Source organism: Erythrolamprus reginae, chromosome 2 (assembly GCF_031021105.1).
Source record: "Erythrolamprus reginae isolate rEryReg1 chromosome 2, rEryReg1.hap1, whole genome shotgun sequence".
Taxonomy (NCBI): Eukaryota; Metazoa; Chordata; class Lepidosauria; order Squamata; family Dipsadidae; genus Erythrolamprus; species Erythrolamprus reginae.
The window spans coordinates 211967474-211990212 of NC_091951.1; the positions used below are offsets into that span (position 1 = coordinate 211967474).

A 22739-nucleotide genomic window follows, 5' to 3' on the forward strand; every position below is an offset into this window, starting at 1 on the left:
GAGACTCTAGAAAGAGTGCAAAGAAGAGCAATCAAGATGATCAGGAGACTGGAGACTAAAATATATGATGAACCATTGCAACTACTTGGCATGGTTCATCTAGTGAAGAGAAGGACCAGGGGAGACCTTGTATCAGTGTTCCAATATTTGAGAAGCTGCTACAGAGAGGAGAGATCAACCTATTTCCAAAGCACCCAAAGGCCAGACAAGAAATAATGGAATAAGGATGAGTTTCCTGACAGTGAGAACAATCAACCAATGGAACAACTTGCCTTTGGAATTTGTGAGAGCTTAATCACTGGAGACTTTCAAGAAGAAACTGGGCTGCTATTTGTCAGAAATGGTGTAGGGTCTCCTGCTTGGGTGGGGGGTTGGACTAGATGACCTCTGAGGTCCCTTCAAATTCTGTTAATCTGTTAAGTCCCCCTGAAACCATCTGACTGCACGGAAGGGAAAGTCCTGCTCCCCCACCTCACTCTCAACTGTGAATTACTCACACTTGGGGCTTTGGGATTGGAGTATTCATTGTCACAAAAGAGCATGCTAGGGGAAAAAGAAGGGAAACGGAAAGTGAAGGAAAAATCCATTGTGTATAAAATAATTTAAGTTTTATTTTAAGAATATCAGTATTTGCTGTCTGTAGTTTCTGTCTTTAACAAGATTAGGATTTCCTGTTTTTCCTTATCTTGTGACTGTCATTTTGGGATCTGTTTTTAACAAGATAAATGTTTGCTAAATAACAAGATAAATGTTTGCTGTTTAACAAGATAAATGTTTGCTGTTTACCCAATAAACCATATAAGGTGCTATTCATCTCCGGGAGAGGGAGGCAGGATGTGGACCATATTTGGGCAAGGAATTCTGTGTACCCCTATGATAAGTTGAGAAATTCTATGTACCTTTGTGATTTGTAAAACCTATATAACCTGCTCTTTAGCTTCTGTACAAGTGTCCCTTCCCTTGTGAAGAGTACCCGCTTTGCAAACTGTTTTTGGTATACCCAGAGAGAATAAACATTTCTGTTCTCTTTGTCCAAACGTCTCGTGTGAACTTTTTCATAAAATTTCAGCGCACAGAAAGGAAAGAGCAAAGTTACATTAAAGAAAGCAGGATGCTTTGTCTGACTTGACTACCAGCTAGCAATTAGATTACAATTAATACTCAGACACAGAGTTGGGAAGTATAATAGTCTATTGTACAAGCAAACTTGTTGAAACCCACAAATTAAAGCAAAGAATGTCCTTCAACTGCCAAAATTCAAAGTGAGCAGCAAAACCGATAAGGAATGTTCTAAAACAGAATTGTAACTTAAAGTCTTTAGCTTAGCTGAAGCAGAAATACCCACAGACTTCTCAAAACTATATTTTTTCATGATTACAGCAATACTTGAGGGGGGAGAATCTGAACTTACTCTTTCCCTCTTGTAGTTATAAACGTTAATTTTCTGCGAAGGGAACTTCACAGTCTCCTCCCCTTTTAAACACTGTGTATTACACACTGCACAGCAGTATTCAAGGCCTCCCTTTACGTCTGCATAACTGCTCTTGTCTTCCATACATTCTTCTCACCCATGCATCTAGAATAGGATTCACAATCTCCCCCTCCTCATCAGACCCAGACAAGGTCCTAGCTGGGTGTTTCATATTCTCTGCAGGACCCTCAATCTCCATCCCTTCCTCACTCTCACTATCTGACTCCTCTGGCAGCCACAGGGGCTTATGGTGTTCAGACAAACCTGGTTCCTCCTCTTCAGAGTCTGTGAGTAAAGGAGCTGGCTGTGATCCAACCACAATACTGCATAGCAACAAAATTATAAACTCACTGAAGACCTTCATTTGGTCTATTAGGAGTAAGAGAAAATTATTTCCCTAACCAAGTCACAAGCACAGAAAAGAAGTGTACAATAAAGATGTCTGGCCTTTCTGGCAGCCACAGTACTATGGAGATATAGAGTCATTTAGCCAACTGGAAGAGCCACATATTTTCAAGCTCTGGAAATTCTTTGCCCATAGGTTGGGAATGATCTGGAACTGAGATATTCTTCCATTTCTCAGGGAAAACATTTTCAAGTGAAGGCAGTTCTGCAGTGAGAAAATGGTAAATGAGGTATCTTTAAGCCGGAGGATGGAATGTGTGTGAATAAACTTTCAGGAAGGGATGGATTGGAAGCTGAAGCAATGGCTGAATACTGTTGAGAACTCTTAACATGATGCTGTCCTTTTTAGTGGAAGGCACATTTTTCCATCCTTTTGACTTCTCTGGATTCCATACAAGAGCTTTGTGGGAAACATGCCTTTCCCATTCTCAGTCTTATTATCCACACAAGCCCTGGGAGTTGTTGCCATAATGTGATTGGTTATCTTGATACCCCAGCATTTGGCTAACAGCACGGAAAAGTTGGTCGTGGTCTCTTTCTATTCTGGATACCTGCAGATCCTATAAGACACATGCTAGAGAGAGTCAGTCATGCCACACCACTTCTTAATCTAAAGCAAATTAATCTCCAGGAAATGGGGTTGCCACCTCTGTGGGCATAAGAGGCTTAGTAATGCATGATAGGAAGAAGTCAAGTACAAACTCAATCACAGAAGCTTTTTATTTCCTACTGAAATTCTCCATGGAATGCATAATGGCATCTACCAGTGGAGGGTCAAATGAAGCAACATGGTGGATGCCACAGTGCAAACCCCACTCCTTTTGTATCTGCATGTAGTGTCAATGCACATACAAAAAGGATGGGGTTTTCACTGTTTACCCTAACTGCAAACTTCTCTTTCTTTGACACCTCCGCTTCCACAATGCTGCCACCCAGGTGGGATGTTAGCTAGCTCTGTGCTGGTTTTTCAGCCTATTGTTCATAATTTAGAACCATCTTTCTGTTATTTATTCAACACTTTAAACAGCCTTTGCATAGGTTGGATGCGCTTTGCTACACATTGCCACTGGAGGGCTCTTACCAGCTGTTTGGCCTTCTCCTCGCTCACTTGTAGCTTTTCATGATCCTTCTTCCAGCTGGCCTCTGTGCAGGACACCCTGGATAAACATAGCAGTCAGGTTTCCTTCAGATCTCAACTTAGATGGGTTGTGGTTTCAACCCTTCTCCTGCTAGTTAGCCACTGACCCTCAAGATTCTCATGGCAACAGTTTCAGGGATGATAAAAGACAGAATAAAAAAAGCAAACTGATAACAAATCGAAGTTAGAAAAACAAAGAGAAGTCTACATTAGCCTTTCTGTATAAATGATATATTTTCCACAATCTGAAACTTCCAGATGTCCAGTCTATATGAGAATTATTATCAGTGGCACAGCCAATGAGATACTTCATCAAACTGTGTTTTCCAAGACGGATTGCACTGTCATGTTTGTTTTTCAGCCCAGTATAAGACTTCAGCTGTGGATTGTAGCTCAGATTTGCTGGTCTTGCCATGGGAAATGGCAGGAACGATTAGTCCATGGATGCTTACTTCACTTCATCAGCCCCAACAGCTTTTTACTTCCTGCTTGGTATAAATGGATTGGGGCCAACTATGCCCTGCTGGATTCCCAGAACAGGAACCCTGGACTGTTCTCTTCATTATCTCCTGCCATTGGATTTGCATTGCCTACTAAATTGCAACTTAGACACTGAATGGAATGAAAATTCCCATCAGGGCTAGCAATCCTCCCCCCCCACCCCATTTGACATTGTGCCTCTGCCTCCTGTTGCTGCTCTCCTACCTGCTGCTGAGCTCTACCAGGCAAAGTTCTGTCTCCTCTAGCCTCTTGCCAAGAATCTCTTCTCGTTCTTGAAATCTTGCCTGCTCCTGCAGCAGTGCTTGATTCTGGGCAGACAGCGACTTCACCTGCTCCTCCAGGAGCTGCTGTTTGTTTCTGGCTGAACTCAGCTTCATTTGCAGCATTTCCATCTGTCTTGAAAACTAGGGAGTCGGACAGAGGGGGCAGTAATGAAGCTTAGAGCACCCCTGGATTCAAGACTACGCAAAGACTCAAGGTTAAGAGAATGAGGAAAAGTTATGCAATAACAGACAGAAGCTGGATAAGGGGAGGTTTTAGTCTCTTCTCATTTTAAGGAAGACTCCAATTATGTCTTAAGAAGTCTTGAAAAAGTACTGGATTCAATTGACAAGATAACTTCAGTAACACACTGTGTTGAACCAATATAAAATTGCAGCTTTGAGGTTTTTCTTTCCTAGTCTCATCTTCCCTCAATTAGGGGAAAGATTTTCAGGGTTTAGACATTGCTTTTGTATAATATTTCCCTAGTAAATTAGAATGGCTATCTCTACCTTTTGAACATAAGTTTGTTACTGCTAACAACAGAAAAATATATGTTTCATGTCTTCCGCCATTAGAAAACTTCAGGGGAAGAACTGGGAAATGTAAACGTGTGAACCCAAAGCAAGAAAAGTGTCTGAGGTTGTTTTCGGTATTGGCCAGTGCAACAGGTCAACTGCCCATTGCACAGGGGTCTCAGTTACTCTCTTATGAAGGCATATTTCAGTTTCTCTTTCAGGAAAATTAACATGCAATAGATTTTCATTTCTTAAACTTTTGCAACATGTGGCTATTGACCTATCAAATCTAAGGGTCATTGACCAAACATTCCTAATGAAGATAAGTCACCCAAAGTAATTATAGGTGAGATAGATGAATTGGATAAACAAACAAACAGACAGACAGACAGACAGACAGACAGACAGACAGACAGACAGTAGTAATTTATTATTTTTATGGAATGATATCATCTTTTTTAAAAGTTATTTTGCTAGATACATGTATGCAACTTTCAATGGCACACATTGCTTACCATCATTTATGTGTGCGTGTGTGTGGATTTTTAATAAGGAATAGATTAACAGAAAACTAAACATTTGGGTGGTCCTCTGCGGACAATCTTCCTATACCTGTTCCAGGGGTGGCATGGGATATAGGCAATTTTGCATTCCTGATACATCCTCAGAATGTCGTAACCAAGGGACTGATGGTTTCTGGGGCAGCGATACAGATGGGTGGAGCTTTGAGCATCCCTAAAGCAGAAGAACATTATTTGGTAAGTTTGAAGAGAACAAGAATAAAGAACAATTAGATAAACATGAAAATACTTTAATCCACTTGCAATACAAAATGCCCTTTAAATGGAGCTTCCGTGCTGAAAAACGAGGAAAATAAGAAAACCATGCAGGTTTTAAAGCTCAGATGGACAAATGTTGAGAAAGTCTGAATGGTGGATTTGAACAGATCTTCTCTGTAGAACTGGAGTGAGGAGGGAAGGGAGTTATGGGCCATCAAGACCACATTTTAATAAAGTAGTTTAGCAAATTGGTCCATAACTCTGCTTACCTGGGATGCCTTGTGACTGCTACCATTGCATAAAGAGGAATCATAAGGCTGAGAGTTGTCCTTACTGTCACCCACTTGCTCTATGCTACTCTGTTTGTGGAAACGTCGAGATGCCTTAGTCTGTGTTGGCACACTCTGAGTACGTTGCACTTTGCTCCTGGTTTTGTTTTCATGTAAAGGAGACAGAATTTCTTCCTTGCCTCTGTTCTTTTGGATGCTGGTCATGGACTGGCTCTTGATCAGAGGACTATACTTGCTCAGATCCCGTGGGGGCACAAACCCTAGTTTCTGTTTCTCAGTGTATCTGAAACACAAAGAATGAAGAGTCAGCTGTGCAAAAGACATAGTAATTCAGAACAATACTGACAATCTCAATTCCAGATTAAGTCTTCAGTCCGAAACTTGGCCCATATCTATACATCCTTATTAAGGGTGAAATTCAGCAGGCTCTATGTGGTTCATATCTGTTGGTAGTGACAGTGGTGGGTGGTTCAGCGAGCCAGTAGTGCCGGCAGTGGACGATCCCCTCCCCACAAACCAGGATATGTACGCGCATAAGGCTTTGTGCAATGCAGATGATGGCATATGTGCGAGTGAAGCGATCATGTGCAGAGCACATGCACATTAGTGAGCCAGTAGGAAAGAGAAATTTTACCCCTGATTCTTATGTTTTGATGCATAACTTTATCACATTTTGCATAATGGTTTCTCCATCCCATTTTCTTAACCCAGAGAAAGTAGTTTAGGGCAATTTCTGTGTGCTATCAAATTAAGGGCACAGGGGGCCGACCACAATAAAGTGCAACCCACTGGTCCTTTAATCAGCAGAAAAATATGCCAGCATAAAATCTACTATCCTGCCAGCAAAGCCCCATTCTGTTATATTAATGAGGTTCAAGAGTGATCTTATCCTTATAGTTTCAATATGTGCAATTAAGGAACGGAAATGATGGCTCCTCCAGCTTTGTTTATCCTCTCTCCACATGTTTCCTGAAAGCATGAAAAACATCTAACCCATCACTCTCCTTCAGAAACTGCCTCTGGATTAAGCTTGTTACATTGTGAGCCTTATACCAGAGGGATGACTTCACAATGGAGCTGCTTGGAAGGCAGCCGAAAACTACTGGCGGCTGGAGGCTTGCTGGCTAAGCCTCACCAGGGACCCTCACCAAGACACGGATGAAGGTGAGCGAGGTGAATGGTGAGCAGGTGGCATTCTTTCCTTTGGTGAGCAGAGTGGTCAAGGTGCACAGGCGAGTCTTCGGAGAGGGGCAGCATACAAGTCTAATAAATTATTATTATTATTTATTAATTAGCTGGGCCACATGGTGAAGGCAAAATATATAATCCATGGGCAGGGTGAGCAGGAGGGTGGGGCGAGCGGTTAGCAGGCAGGAGGGGTATGTGGTGGGCATGGGAGAAGGCTACCGGACAGGGACAGTCCCAGCCAGAGGTTTGCCAGTTCAATGAATCAGTTAAAATTCTCGCTACCTGTTCAGGTGAACCTGTCAGAACCAGCTGAATACCACCTCTGGGTACTTTCTTTTCCTGGGGCTTGAACAGCTATTTACAGAAGGGTTGGCATAGCCATAGAAGAAATGGCTGAAAAACAGGCTGCAAGTTTGGTATTGTATCTTATTTTTTTTACTGCCTTTTCTGAGGGCATGTGATTTTTTCTTAAATCTGGATGATTACTTTAGGACAGTGATGGCAAAACCTTTCGGCACTGAGTGCAAAAAAGGTTCTATGGAAACATCATGTGTGTGCACATTTATTGGGGCCACGCTCTGGAAAAGTCAAACTTTTGGGTTCTAGTGCGCGTGTGTGCCCGCCGATTAGCCAGTCAGCATGCATGCATGTGCAGGCTGGCTTTTGACACACCTGCATAAGGTGTGATGGTTCATTCGCATCCTGCACAAATAGTTATGAACTCCGAGTCCGAGGACGCAGAGGTGGTGGAGGGGTGAGGCAGGTGTCCTGTATTCCTGGCACCTGACATGACAGTGACAGGGGCCCCTGAGAGTGACAGGGGCAGAATGACAGCCAGGGCCTTCAGCTTCCTGGCATGGGTGAGTCAGCAATTCCTGTCAGCAATGAATTAGCATTTCCAGAGCTGAAGAGGAGGAGCTGCTTCTGGATGCTAGTGTTTGAATGTCATATAAAAGGCATGAATGATTGGCTAGGACAGTGATGGCGAATTTATGGCAGGGGTGCCACAGGTGGCACGTGGAGCCATATCTGCTGGCACGTGAGCTGGCACCCTAGCTCAGCTCTAATGTGCACGTGTGTGCCAGCCAGCTAATTTTTGGCTCACACAGACTCTTTGGGAGGGCGTTTTTGGCTTCCAGAGAGCCTCCAGGGGGATGGGGGAGGGTGTTTTTCCCCTCCCCCAGCTCCAGGGAAGCCTTTGCACCCTGGGGAGGGTGAAAAACAGGCCTACTGGGCCCACCAGAAGTTGGGAAACAGACCATTTCTGGCCTCCAGAAGTGGGAGAAGCTGTTTTCGCCCTCCCCAGGCATTGAATTATGAGTGTGGGCACTCACGCATGCACAATAGCATGCGCACAATAGCACGCGCAGAACTGAGTCCTTGGGTGGAACCAATGGTGCGGACGAATTCTCTCCAGAACCTGGCTGTGAATTGGACCCCCCCGATCTGATATGATTCTGTGGGGAGCTCCATGCAACCTGTAAATGTGTTTTAGGAACAGCTTAGCCAAATGTCTGACTGTGGGTAGCCCCGAACAAGCGATGAAATGGGCTTGTTTGGAGAACAAATCAATGACAGTCCAAATAACAGTGTTACCCTTGCTCTCGGGGAGCTCTACTACAAAATCCATCGCTATTTCTTCCCAGGGCCTAGTAGGGTTGGCTACTTGCTGCAGCAATCCAGTGGTTTTTCCCGGACGATGCTTTCTGGTGGCACAGGTGGCACAACTTCTCACATAATCTTTGACTTCCGCTCTCAGAATGTTCATACTAGTAAATTAGCGAGACTAAAGGAAGAAAAGGCCAGATCATGGGCCAACCATGAGAAAGAAATGGCCAGAGCACAGGCCAATCATGAGGCACAAATGGCCAAACTAAAAGAAGAAGTAGCCAAACAAAAGAAAGAAATAGCCAAACTTGACCAATTGATGAGTAAGAAGACGGGCCCAAACAACAGTGGCAAGGCCTATGTAAAAGAACAAGATTTGCTACAGCAGGGAGGTGAATCTCATCAGCCAGAAGTACCAAAAGGTCAGATATGTGACATCGCACAGTCTGTATCACAAGATCCCTCCCTCACCATTACAAAACATAGCCTGATGGACCAAGTCACTAAGAGTAACCAAGGAGATCCTTCAGCAGCGGTGAAGGAGTCCCAGCCAGAAGGTTCACAAGCAATTGTGAAGTGTAACCTCAATGCTGAAGCTGAGACATTACCGTCAAACCTGCAAGACCCCTTGAATGTGGGACACCAGATATATCCAGAGGTATGCCTGGAAAAGGCCGTGAAACCGTATGCAATGATAGACACACAAAGCAACCAATCATTATCTAGGTCTGCATTTCTTGACCTCTTTGACATCCAGACCGAGGAAGCACGCTACACGATGTCAGCGTGCACTGGATACCAGCGCATGGCGGGGAGGAAAACCACTGGATACTGCGTAGAATCATCAGAGGGGAGTGCAACATTCACACTACCACCACTGCCAAAGAATGCGACAAGTTGCCAGGTTATCACAGCCAAATCGCGTTCCCTGAAGTAGCAAGCAGTATAATCCACTTGAAGCCATGCCAAGAAGAGCTCATAACTTTCAAAGACAATCCTGTCCTAGAAGTGACAGTACTCCAGACCAACAAGGAGGATAATGACTTAGCCACCTCAATAGAGGACAAATGTTCTCCACAGCTCATGGGAGGAGAATTTAAACAAGACACTAGCGGAAGCTGGGTTGTACCACTGCCCTTTCAACACTCGCCTAACAACCATGAGCAAGCTTCCTCCCACCTTTTTAACCTGAGAAGACTTATGAAAAAGAAGCCTGAAATCAAAGCTCATCTGGTGGAGTTCATGGACAAGATGATCCAGAACGGACACACTGAACTTACTCCATCTCCTAAAAGGAACAAAGAATGGTGATACTTGCCATTCTCTGGAGTGTACCTTTCACAAAAGCTAGAGCAGAAATGAAAAAGGGAGTCAAGACATACCTCCCTGAGTAGTCTTCAAGGCATCAGTGTACAATGCCTGCCTGCCACCATGACAAAAAGAGCTCCATGTTTCCTCAGATGCATCCATGCAAACAATAACAGCCATGGCATATACCTGAATCTACGGCGGGAAGCATAACTTCCAAGCCTCTTTTCCAGCTTCTGTTCCTACTTCTGCTCCTGTTCTTGTGGAACATCTTCTAATTTCTATTCCAGGCCCAGATCCAGGTCCAGTTTTCGATCCTGATCCTGTTCCAGTTCCTACGGCATCTGCTCCTGTTCCTTATCCTGTGGAACCTGTTCCAGTTTCTCTTCCAGGTCCAGATTCTGATCCAGTTCCTGTTCCAGTTCTGATTGCACCTGTTCCTGTTAATCTGTTCCTGTTCGTGTTCCTGTCCTGGTTGTACCTGTTCCTTGTCCTGTTGCAGGACAAGAACACATCTCCAAACTCTTGGCACATGGGACTTGTGCTCTAAGTTCTGCCCAGCGCAAAAGATGTTCGCTAAGAAGATCTATGCCATACCAGTCACCAACCTAGTCTTGCTGAAAAGACAGATCGAGCTTCAAGACTGAACCTCAAGCTTTGCATGCCTTGTGTCTACCTCAGTGTTTGCATTGTTTGATGATATACTTCATTTACCTTTGTTATTTAGTTTGGATAGACTGTTATTCTATGCCCTTTATTTAGTCAATTGGATAATTATGTTACATTGCTTACGCTATGCATTGTTTACCTTAGTAAGATAGTTAAGCTGCAGTATTTAGCCTATATCTTTGTTTATTTCAATTTATTCGCTAGTTAGTGTGGAATTTTACAAATTCCAGGCGGGGAGTGTGCTGTCCCCAGAGACAGAGGTAGTTGGACTGTATTTAGGCATGTCTCTTTAGGATATTGCATTAGGGGAAATGTAGTGAAATTGCACTCTGGGTAATGTAGTTTTACATGTGACCACATTTGTGTATTCCTATTGGCTCTGACTCGGGATGAGGGGTAATTGGAGAGAACATTCCAGAGGGTCTTTGTCTTCATTCACTGAGCCAGCCAACATGTAGATGCTACACCTAGAGCCTGGGTCAATTCAACCTCTTTTTACCTGCACAATGGGAAAGATTATACTGCAGAAGAATTGCATCATAACTGTGAGTTATTATGAGAATGCCTGTAATAAAATGATCTGTGATACCTTATTGTGCTGAGTTATCTGACTGGGAAAAGTTGAGCTTATACCAGAACATACTCCCTGAAACCATTATATGTGATCTTTTCCTCAATACCATGTTCTGCTTCCTACTGTGCTACAGAGCTCCTGACTACAACATCAATCATGCAACCAAATTAACCTCACTACTAACATGGGCAACCTTCTGCCCATACCCCATTATCTTCCTTGGCAACCTCAACCTATCACACATCAACTGGACCCTAAATGAATGCAGCACGGAACCAATCCATGCTGCATTATACAATGCCATCATCAGCTTGGGGTTTGACTCAAATCTGTCTTGACCTCATATTCTGTAATAGCAATAGTGCTATATATGGACTGCATGTAAAAGAACCCTTTTCCAACAGCGATCATAGTATGATTAACTTCAGCCTCAATCTATACCACCCTAACACCTGAACAATGAAACACCCAAGTACAATTTTAGGAAAGCCAACTATGAACTCATAGATGCCAATCTCTCAATTCCTAACTGGCAAACTTTATTTTCTAACTGCAACACTATTGCTTATCTCTACATCACATTCTTACTCCAAATTAAAAGACTTATCAGACTACATGTACCACTAACATCAACCAGAGGTAAAAGCAAAATTAACTTACCTGTCTCAATAAGGAAACTACAAACCAAAAAAAGAACTCTGGCGTAAAAACAAAAAAGGCCAAGTAACCAACTTCAAAAGCTGCTACAAAAGCATATGCCAGCAAATAAAAGCAGAACGTCTCAACTATCACAGCAAACAAGAGGAAAACCTCCTTCGCACCAAATCTAACTGAGCCTTCTACCACTTCATCTACAACAAATTCAATGAGTCTAGACCTATTCCACCTCTTGTAGGACCCAACAACAAAGAATACCATGATGATCCATCCAAAGGTAACCTCTTCAATTCTTTCTTTGGCTCTGTCTTTGTTAACAGTAATGGCTCATCCCCCATCTTCGCAAATTGCACCTCAAACTCTCTCAACCACCTAACCCAAATCAATTTCACTGTACACCGTGTTGAAAAAGCAATCCGAGACCTCAAACCTTCTCTATCATTCAGACCAGATGGTCTTTGTGCATACCTCTGGGACCGCCTTCTGCCGCATGAATCCCAGCGACCGGTTAGGTCCCACAGAGTTGGCCTTCTCCGGGTCCCGTTGACGAGACAATGTCATTTGGCGGGACCCAGGATAAGAGCCTTCTCTGTGGCCGCCCCGACCCTCTGGAACCAGCTCCCCCCAGATATCAGAGTTGCCCCCACCCTCCTTGCCTTTCGCAAGCTCCTTAAAACCCACCTCTGTCATCAGGCATGGGGGAATTGAAATTTTTTCCCTTCCCCCTAGGCTTATAGAATTTATACATGGTATGCTTGTTTGTATGATTGGTCTCTTAAATTGGGGTTTTTAGATTATTTTTTAATATTAGATTTGTTACATTGTTTTCTTTATTGTTGTTAGCCGCCCCGAGTCTTCGGAGAGGGGCGGCATACAAATCTAATAAATAAATAAATAAATAAATAAATAAATAAATAAATAAATAAATAAATAAATAAATAAATAAATAAATAAATAAATAAATAAATAAATAAATAAATAAATAAATAAATAAATAAATAAATACCTCCTAAAAAAGCTTTCTTCTGCTATAGCTGTACCTCTAAGCATTATCTTCCAAAAATCCTTAAGGACCAGCATGCTCCCTAAGCTATGGTCAAAAGCATTAGTCATCCCCATCTTCAAAAAAGGAGACCCTTCTCTCATTGATAATTACAGACCAATATCACTATGCTGCGTCTCATGTAAAGTCGTGGAATCAATTATAAATCAATTACCCTTCACTTAGAATCTAATAATGTACTCTCTAACAAACAATTTGGATTCAGAAAGAAATTATCTTGCAACTTACAACTACTTCGCTGCAAAAACATATGGACTACCCACCTAGATCAAGGTAAATCCATTGATGCTATTTATATTGACTTTTGCAAAGCCTTTGATTCAGTGGTCCATGATAAACTACTCCTAAAACTCAAATCCTATGACATCTCAGGATTCCTCCACAGCTTGATTACAGCATTCCTGTCAAACAGGCAACAAGTTGTCAAAATTGGAAGCGCCATTTCCACCCCTGTCCCTGTTAAAAGTGGTGTTCCCCAAGGCAGCGTACTTGGACCTACTCTCTTCATTCTCTACATAAATGACCTCTGCAATCATATCACAAGCAACTGTGTTCTTTTTGCCGATGATGTAAAACTCTTCAAAACCCGGACAACACAACTACTCTCCAAAAAGACCTCGACTTTGTCTTAGATTGGTCTAACACCTGGCAACTTCAAATATCAACCAACAAATGCTCTATCCTCCACATATATAAACTGAATAAACAAAATCTCACAGACAACCCCCACTCAGTTAAAGACCTTGGAATACTAATATCAAATGACTTAAGTGCCAAAGCCCACTGCAACAATATCACCAAAAAGGCTTCTAGACTTGTTAACCTGATCCTACACAGCTTCTGCTCTGGCAGTCTCACACTACTCACCAGAGCCTACAAAACGTTCGCCAGACCCATCCTTGAATACAGCTCATCTGTCTGGAATCCATATCACATCTCGGACATCAACACCCTCAAAAATGTCCAAAGATACTTCACCAGAAGAGCCATTCACTCCTCCACTTGAAACAGAATACCCTACAAAACTAGACTTACAATCCTAGGTCTAGAAAGCTTAGAACTACGATGCATAAAACATGATCTAAGTATTGCCCACAAGATCATATGCTGCAACGTCTTGCCTGTCAACAACTACTTCAGCTTCAACCACAACAACACAAGAGCATGCAACAGATTCAAACTTAATATTAACCGCTCCAAACTTGACTGTAAAAAATATGACTTTAGCAATCGAGTTGTCGAAGCATGGAACTCATTACTGGACTCCCTAGTGTCAACCCCTAACCCCCAACATTTTTCCCTTAGACTATTCATGATTGACCTCTCCAGGTTCCTAAGAGGTCAGTAAGGGGAGTGCATAAGAGCACTAGTGTTCCTTCCGTCCCCTGTCCAATTGTCTTTCCTATATCTTGTGTATCTTTTCTTCCTTTCATATATCTCCTCCTCTTTTCTTCTTCTATCCTTTCCATGATGTTTATTACTACATGATTATTCTCTTCAATGTGTATGGTATATTGAACAAAATGGATAGATAGATAGATAGATAGATAGATAGATAGATAGATAGATAGATAGATAGATAGATAAAAACTGAGACCTAAATATGGTTAGGACACTTTCCTCATCAAAGTGATCATCAACCCAATCTTAGTTGAACTCTAACTGCTGAAATCCTTTAGGCACATTCACCCAATTTTCCATTGTAGTGTACTAAAATCAGAAAAACTGTCCCCTCTGTGCCCGACACCACTTTTGTCACCTGAGCCACTTATGATTGAGGTGGAACAACATTTTGAAATTAAGGACATTTTAGATTGTGAGAAATACCGAGGAGATACTCCAATACAGTAACACCTCATCTTACGAACTTAATTGGTTCCGGAAGGAGGTTCGTAAGGTGAAAAGTTCATAAGAAGAAACAATGTTTCCCATAGGAAACAATGTAAAAGCGATTAATGCGCGCAAGGGGGAAAAAATCGCAAAATGGCGCTTCGCTGGGCGCCGTCGCCCGGCTGTCACCTTTTAAAACAGCCGGAGGACTTCTCGGTGTTCTCCCGAAACCGAAACCGAACTTTTGCCAAATTTTTCGGGTTCAGGTTCGGGAGGCCACCGAGAAGCGCCGCCGCCCATCTGTCACCTTTTGAAACAGCCGGGGGGCTTCTCGGCGTTCTCCCGAATGCCGAACCCGGAAGTTCGGCAAAAGTTCGGGTTCGGGGTCCGGAGGCCGCCGAGAAGCGCCTGGCTGTTTCAGAAGGTTACAGCTGGGTGCCACCGCCTGGCAGAGTGCCGTTTTTGCGATCGGCGGTGGCGTTTTTGGCCAATTTGGAGGCTGAAACGGAGGTGGGGAATCCCAATAGGGAATTCCATAGGTGGAGCTTTGATGTTTCAAAAGGTGACAGACGTCCTTCCTGGAGGCCACATTTCGGCCGACCAGGAAGGACGTCTTCATGATGTCAAAGCTCCGCCCATGGAATTCCCTATTGGGATTCCCCACCTCCGTTTCAGCCTCCAGATCGGCCAAAAACACCGCCGCCGATCGCAAAAACGGTGCTCTGTCAGGCGCTGCCGCCCAGCTGTAACCTTCTGAAACAGCCAGGCACTTCTCAGTGGCCTCCGGAACCTGAACCCGAACTTTTGCTGAAATTTCTGGGTTCGGCGTTCAGGAGAACGCCGAGAAGCCCCCCGGCTGTTTCAAAAGGTGACAGGCGGGCGGCGGCACTTCTCAGTGGCCTCCTGAACCCAAACCCGAAAAGTTCAGCAAAAGTTTGGGTTCGGGAGAACACCAAGAAGCCCCCCGGTTGTTTTAAAAGGTGACAGCTGGGCGGTGGTGCCCAGCGGAGCGCCATTTTGCGATCTGTGGCAGGTTCGTAAGGCGAAAAAAGTTCATAAGAAGAGGCAAAAAATTTCCAAACCCTGGGTTCGTATCTTGAAATGTTCATATCACGAGGGGTTCGTATCACGAGGTACCACTGTATTTAGTTATGTGGAATGATTTTACTCTCTCTGAAACTGAACGGGTTAAGCAGATTAAAGCAGTGGAACTCCTCAAATGCTGCCACAATCAATATCCTGATAAGCCAAAATAGCTCACTTATCTAACTGTACATCTTCCTTGTTTCTTTCTCTATCTGTTGTGTCTTTTCATTTGTTTTACTGATTTCATTTACTGTTTTACTGATGTTCTTGTCAGGGGGTGAGGGGGACAGCATGTCAGATGCACTGTCTTCAGCTTGGGGTCTCGTTGGCATTCTGCCCTCAATCGAGGAAGGGAGCTGGGAACAAATGGGCACAAAACTGCATACCTTTATGATGGGAAATTGGGAGGGTGCAATTGACATTTGAAGAGGAACAGAGGATTTTGGAATCTGATTCATGCTGGCATTTTAAAGAATAGAATTTCACCAGTCCAAACATCTGTTCCCACTGGCAGTGCTAGATTGGTTACACACAAAAGGACCATGGGGAGCATGGGCTAGGGAGGAGCAAAGAATTAGTTCTGTATTGGGGTGTGGGAACTTCAGATTCTGCTTGACTCAGTGTTCCCTCTAATTTTTTTGGGGGGTGGGCGGAAAAGTATAGTGTGTGAGTGGCAGTCCCTTCGGGACTGGGCGGCACAGAAATAATAAATAAGTAAATAAATAAACAAACAAACAAACAAAACAAACAAACAAACAAATAAAAAACCCACCCTGTTTTGCCTCAGAGAATTTCAAAATAAAATACTGTACTGTGTGTCTATAACAGTGAGCTCATAATAGGGCAACTCTATCAATATCAAAATGCCATTTAAATAGTTGAGCTAGTTTCAAACTAGATTTTGATTTTCTTTCTCTCTTCCTTATTCCCATTCTTTTTCTTTCTCTTTTCCTTCTTCTATTTTTTCTATCTGTTCCTCTCTCTTCCTCTCTCTCTCCTTCCCTCTCACTCTTTCCCTCTCGGCTTCTGGGCAGGTTTGGAAAACTCTGAGTTGATGATGATTTTTAAGTGAGCGATTGCTCACTGCTCAGCTTAGAGGGAACTATGGACTCTACTGCAATCAGCATCTCTTACTAAAAGTGCCTTTTCACATCAACCAAATGGAGTTGAACATTTTACTTCCCTAAAAGATCAGACTGGGACAGGTTTGGACAAGTACTTTGTGCAGCAAATTCACCTTCTTTCAAGTTGCCAAACATGTCACAGATACTACGTGGTTACACACTTCTGATTAAAAAACAGGCTACCTTTGAATATAACTCTAGTGGATTGTACGTGTATGGGTGTGTGTGTTAAGGTTGGGCTAACAAGCGCAGAGAGGCGTACAGGGAAACAGTTCAGAACAAGTAAGCCACCCCGAGTCTTCGGAGAGCGACGGCCTATAAATCCAATGAATGAATGAATGAAAATAAATAAATAATAAATAAATAAAAGTGCTATAAGCTGGCCATAACCATAGCACCAAAAATAAGCAGTTGAAGGAGGCTAAAGGGCACCCTTCCTCAAAGGGATAAAAAGAGGCAATAAAACATTCTTTGTCAACCATCCAAGGACCACCTTATTGCTGCCATCACCTTGTGGCTGCCATTCATTACCTTTCCTCCATGTGGGGTCCAAGAAGAATGGAGACAGGCACAGGGGTTTCCTCTTGGATGGCGTGGAGGATTGCTGGCAGAGGCTGCAGTTTCTCCTGGATTTGCTTGTAAATAGAAGAACAGAAAGGGTCTACATAAAGAACTGATAGTAGGAATTGCTTTCAGTCTGGCCAAAGGCTGATCTATTTTCTATCCTTTGCATTTGTACATTTACACCAGTAATGGGTTCCAGGTTAGGTTATTTGGTGTGCCGTTCTGGTAGGGAAATCTGGGATGCATAGCAAGCAAAATCTTGTGGGAGAATGCTCGCGCGAGCAAGATTTTGTTGATTTTCGCTGATTTTTTTGCTTCTGCGAATGTGCAGAAGCAAAAATATTGGTGAAAATCACCAAAATCTCGCTCGCATGTACATCTTCATGCAAGATTTTGCTTGCTACGCATGGGTAGAAGCTAAATCTCATGCTGACAGATGTGTGCACGCACGCCAGACACTTCACTTTGCCCGTTGTGCTGTTTTTTGCACTCCGGAGCTTCAGAAAGCTTCCCTGAACCCTCTGGAGTGCAAAAAACAGCACAAAAGTCCAGCATTTTCCCGAACCTCCGGTTTGCCCATTTGGCCCTTTTTTTAATGCGCCAAGCTTCAGTAAGGCCTGTGCACATGCACAGAGGGCAACGCGAGAGAGGATGAGTACATGCAATGAAAGGGGAAGGGAAAGGGTGTGGGCACGTGCACACATACTAACATATCCACACACACACTTTTGGCACACAAACCAAAAAAGGTTTGCCATCACTGTTATAGGGACTCATTTTCAGTTATCCTCTGCTCTCAGTTTGCATGACATGGCTGGTTGGAAGAGGTTAGTTCAGGTCCCAAGGCTGTTGCATGAATCCCTTGTAACTTGATGCTGACCTGGTGTATTCCCAATATACTTTTGGCCTTCTGTTTTCCCTTCCTTCAATCTCATTTGTAATTGCAATTAGCGTATGGATAAAGTTATTGGTGTGCAAGCCTGTAGACAAAAGGCTCAAACCAATCCCAGAAGACTTTGATTTCAGACAATAGTTGGTAGCTTGAGCCCTAAATTTTAACATCTCTTTGTGTCTTTTTATTTTATAGATTTTATTAACTTTCACTGGGATAAAAAATACAGGGGAAAACCCCACAAAATTTAGAGAACTGAGAAAAAAGAGAAATACAAAGAAAGAGTGCTTTTCTGACTTTTCTCACTGCAGTAAAATACAAATAACAACCCTTTGCTTTGCATTTCACGATATGTTAAACAATTTCTACAATGACAAAAATAATCAAAACCTAAAATCAAAGTTTTATTTTTTCAATTTCAAGTAAAAAGTCCACAGAAGTACAGTACCTGTTTTTGTGTTGTTTCTGCACATGAAGAGGTCCAACCATGGTGGGTGTGATGCAGAAAGGTTTGTGTTGTCTTGCCACTAGAGGGCAGGCTAGTTTATCATGATAATCCCCTCTCACCCACACCCCCTTAACAGTAGCTGATACCTGTTCCAGAGTGGAGAAGATGCTGCAGAGCAGGGAGTGAAGGATGGACAATTCTAGAGCAAGATCAATTGAGTCATTATAGGCAGTCAATGCTATGGTACTACCAGGGCTTGAAACACTGCTGAGAAATGATTTCATGGTATACCAGTTGTGCTCAAGAAATTCATTCATGAAAGTCATATAGGCCTCCTTTTCCCCAAACCTATGGGAAATGAAATACCATGTCACTGCAATGGAGAGAAGAATGGCTGTACTCTGTAAATCAGAAATTCATCCCTTTTGCCACTGGTATTGTTGGCCAGATGGAGGATTTATAAATCCTGCTAAAACAATCCATTTAATCTTCTGAATCTGGGAAGTCAGTGGATTCCCATCCCTCAAGCTGCCAATGCAGTGCAACTAACTAATATAAAGCTGCTGAGCTCTTGTCTTTTGGTCCATTAATTGCACTATGAGATCTTTCCTGCTCTTTCAGCTTGATTCATGACTTTTCTTTAGCAGATGGTTCCTTGCAGCATACATGCCAATGGAAAATATCCTATATACAGTACTTAGGTTTGAGAGCCCAGAGCCAGCCTTAAATACTATAGTAATATTTGAAGGCCTTGGATACAGGTAAGGTTTTAAAGAAAGACTCATTGGCATCTAGGTTTTCTCTCATTTTTCAAGGCATTATGATGATCTTGGAACTGTGCTGAGTTTGGTTCCCAGCTCTGTCATAGAGTCACTGTCTAAACAACTTATCTCTGTGTTCTTAATCAACAAAGTTTAAACAATAACCCAATTCAAAGTTTTTGAAGCTATTTTGCAGAATTTGAGGGTTCCATGGAGGTGGAGTGGGGAATTAAATTCAAATGCAGTCAGGGCATCCATAGAACATCTGTCTGGTCATAATGAATATGAAATAATGAAATAACTGGGACCTGATGGATTACATCTGAGATTTCTGAATGAGCTGGTAAATGTCATCCTAGAACCACTGTACCATATCTTTCAAATATCCTGGAACACTGTGGAACTATCAGAGGATTGGAAAAGAGCTGATGATGTTCCCATCTTTAAAAAAAAGTTGTGGGGAACCAGACTCAGGAAACTACAGACCAATCAGCCTAACATCAATACCTGGAAAAGATAATTAAAAAACAGTCCTGCCAACATCTAGAAATGAGTAAAGTAATAACTAGAAGTCAGCATGAGTTTGTTAATAATACATCATGGCAAACCAATGTTATTTAATTCATCAGCATAGTGACTAAATTAGTAGACCAGCAAAATACTGTGGACATAATATATTTAGACTTCAGCAAGCCATTCAACAAAGTAGATCATAACTTACTTCTTGGTAAGCTAGAAAAAAGTGATAAAGATAGTATTACCACCAGATGAGATTTGCTCATATTTAATTGATTATCCACTAGGACTCTAACATACGCAACGAGTAGTCCTTAATAGGTCTATGTCTACATGGAGGGAAGTAAGCAGTGGGGTTCCACAAGATTCTTTCTTAGGCCCAGTACTCTTCAATATTTTCATAAATGTCTTAGATGAGAGAATAGAAGGGAACTTACCAAATTTGTGGATGATACTAAGCTGGCAGGAATAGCTAACACTCTAGATCAAGGCTGTCAAACCCTCAGCCCATGGGCTGGCTATGTTACGTGCTGGCCACACCCATGCCTGGTTTAGTGAACGGAATATGTCACATGACACCACTGTGATAACATGCATTTGACACCCCTGCTCTAGATGATAGGCTCAAGATCCAGATGGATCTTGACAGATTTGAACACTGATACCTATCTAACAAATGAAATTCAGTGCAGAGAAAAGTAAAGTCTTTCTAAGTTGCAATTAGAAATCAACTTGAAAGGGATTTTAGAGTCCTAGTGGATAACCAATTAAATATGAGCCAATGGTGTGCAGCGGCAATCATAAAGCCAATGCAATCCTAAATTGCATTAATAGAGGGATACAATCAAGATCTAGTGAGGTACTAATACCACTCTATAAAGCCTTAATAAGACAAAACCTATAATACTGCATCCAGCTTTGGTCAAAACAAGAACAACCAAGATGATTAGGGGATTGGCAGCTAAAACATATGATGATGGCTAGTCTAGTGAAGAGAAGAACCAGGGGAGACCTGAGGATCAAATATTAGAACACAGAGAGGAGGGGATCAAACTATTTTCCAAAATACCTGAAGGCCAAACAGGAATAATGGATGGAAACTGATCAAGGAGAGATTCAACCTAGAAATCAGGAGAAATTTTCTGACAGTGAGCACAATCAGCCAATGGAACAGCTTATCTTCAGAAATTGTAGGAACTTCATCACTGGAAACATTAAAAAAGAGACTGGACTGCCAGTTGTCAGAAATGGTAAAGGGGCTACTGCTTGAGTGGGGGATTGGACTTGGTGACCTACAAGGCCCATTCCAATGCTGTAGTTCTGTCTGTTCTGTTGTATTCTTTCTATTCTATTCTTATTTATAGTTTGTGTTGGAAGAGACCCTGTGGGTCTTCTAGTCCAACCTCCTGCTGGTGCAGGAGACTCTATACCATCCCAGACATATGGAAGTTCACTCTCCTCTTGAAGGTTTCCAGTGTTGGAGCGTTCATGACCTCCGCAGCCAGGCCATTCCACCGGTTGATCCCTCTCACCATCAGAAAATTCTTTCTTATTTCTAGTTGAATCTCTCCTTGGTCAGCTTACATCTGTTGCTCCTTGTCTGGCCCTCTGGTGCTTTGGAAAACAGTATGACCCCCTCCTCACTGTGGCAGCCCCTCAAGTATTTGAAAACTGCTACATGTCCCCCCTGGACCTCCTCTTCACTAGACTATCCACACTCAGTTCCTGCAACCTTTCCTCATATGTTTTGGTTTCTAGTCCCTTTATCATTCTGGTTCCCCTCTTCTGTACTTTTTCCAGAGTTTCAATGTCTTTTTGTAGCGTGGAGCCCAAAATTGAATGAAGTACTCTAGGTGAGGTCTGACAAGGGCATTATAAAGTGGTATTAGTACCTCTTTAGTCTTAGATTGTATCCCTCTGTTGATGTAGCTCAAAATTATGTTGGCTTTTTTAGCCACTGCTGCACATTGCTGGCTCATATTTAGTTGGCTGTCCACCAAGACTCTCAGATCTCTCTCACAGTCACTTATGGTGAGTATGGTCTCACCCAGTTTGTATGTATGTTTTGCATTCCCCCCCCCCCCCCAGGTGTAGGATTTTACTTTTCTCTACATTAAACTTCATTTTGTTTGTTTGGGCCCACTGTACAGGTCTGTCTAGATCTTTCTGTATCATAGGCCTTTTGGGTATTGGCCACTCCCACCAGCTTGGTGTGTGTTCTGCGAATTTAATTAATTCCCCCTCTATTCCCTAATATTTGTTTTTAGAACAAATTTGTTCTAAAATTTGTTTCATGCTAGAAATTCTATTCTATTCTATTCTATTCTATTCTATTCTATTCTATTCTATTGGAAACACAGGACTCAATCTCACTCTCTCTTGCGCACACAGATACACACAAACCACAGGCATGATTTTCTAGGATTTTTTTAACAAGTAGTTTCTGTGGCTGAAAACATTTGAACTCCTTTCACCGATCTAATTCCGATAATAATAATAATTATTATTGTTATTATTTATTAAGTTTGTATGCTGCCCCTCTCCGTAGACTCAGGGCAGCTCACAACATTAGAAGAAAACAATCTACAATACAAATCTAATATTTAAAAAACTAAAAACCCATAATTTAAAAAACATACACACAACATACCATACATAAACTATATAGGCCTGGGGAAGATATCTCAGTTCCCCCATGCCTGACGGCAGAGGTGGGTTTTAAGAAGTTTACGAAAGGCAAGGAGGGTGGGAGGGTTTCAGAGGGTTGGGGCTGCCACAGAGAAGGCTCTTCCCCTGGGTCCCACCAGACGACATTGTTTCGTCGACGGGACCCGGAGAAGGCCAACTCTGTGGGACCTAAACAGTTGCTGGGATTCGTGCGGCAGAAGGTGGTCCCGGAGATATTCTGGTCCAATGCCATGAAGGGCTTTATAGGTCATAACCAACACTTTGAATTGTGACCAGAAACTGATCGGCAACCAATGCAGACTGCAGAGTGTTGGTGAAACATGGGCATACCTAGGGAAGCCCATGATTGCTCTCGCAGCTGCATTCTGCACAATCTGAAGTTTCCGAACACTCTTCAAAG

General features: G+C 42.6%; 1 protein-coding gene across 3 annotated transcripts in view; it reads right to left on the reverse strand.

Moving 5' to 3' along the window:
- Nucleotides 1-586: 586 nt before the first annotated feature.
- Nucleotides 587-22739, reverse strand: part of RASAL3 (RAS protein activator like 3) — a 91885-nt gene continuing 69732 nt past the window's right edge. For 2 of the 3 annotated variants that reach the window (XM_070741648.1, XM_070741647.1), the window contains exons 13-19: nt 18521-18722; nt 17002-17105; nt 5343-5646; nt 4907-5029; nt 3720-3919; nt 2958-3033; nt 587-2436 (exon numbers count right to left, since the gene is read on the reverse strand). In XM_070741648.1, coding sequence (XP_070597749.1) covers nt 2314-2436; nt 2958-3033; nt 3720-3919; nt 4907-5029; nt 5343-5646; nt 17002-17105; nt 18521-18722 — 1132 coding nt within the window. In that variant the 3' untranslated portion in view covers nt 587-2313. The remainder of the gene's footprint in view (nt 2437-2957; nt 3034-3719; nt 3920-4906; nt 5030-5342; nt 5647-17001; nt 17106-18520; nt 18723-22739) is intronic. The other variant, XR_011558170.1, reaches the window with a different exon arrangement.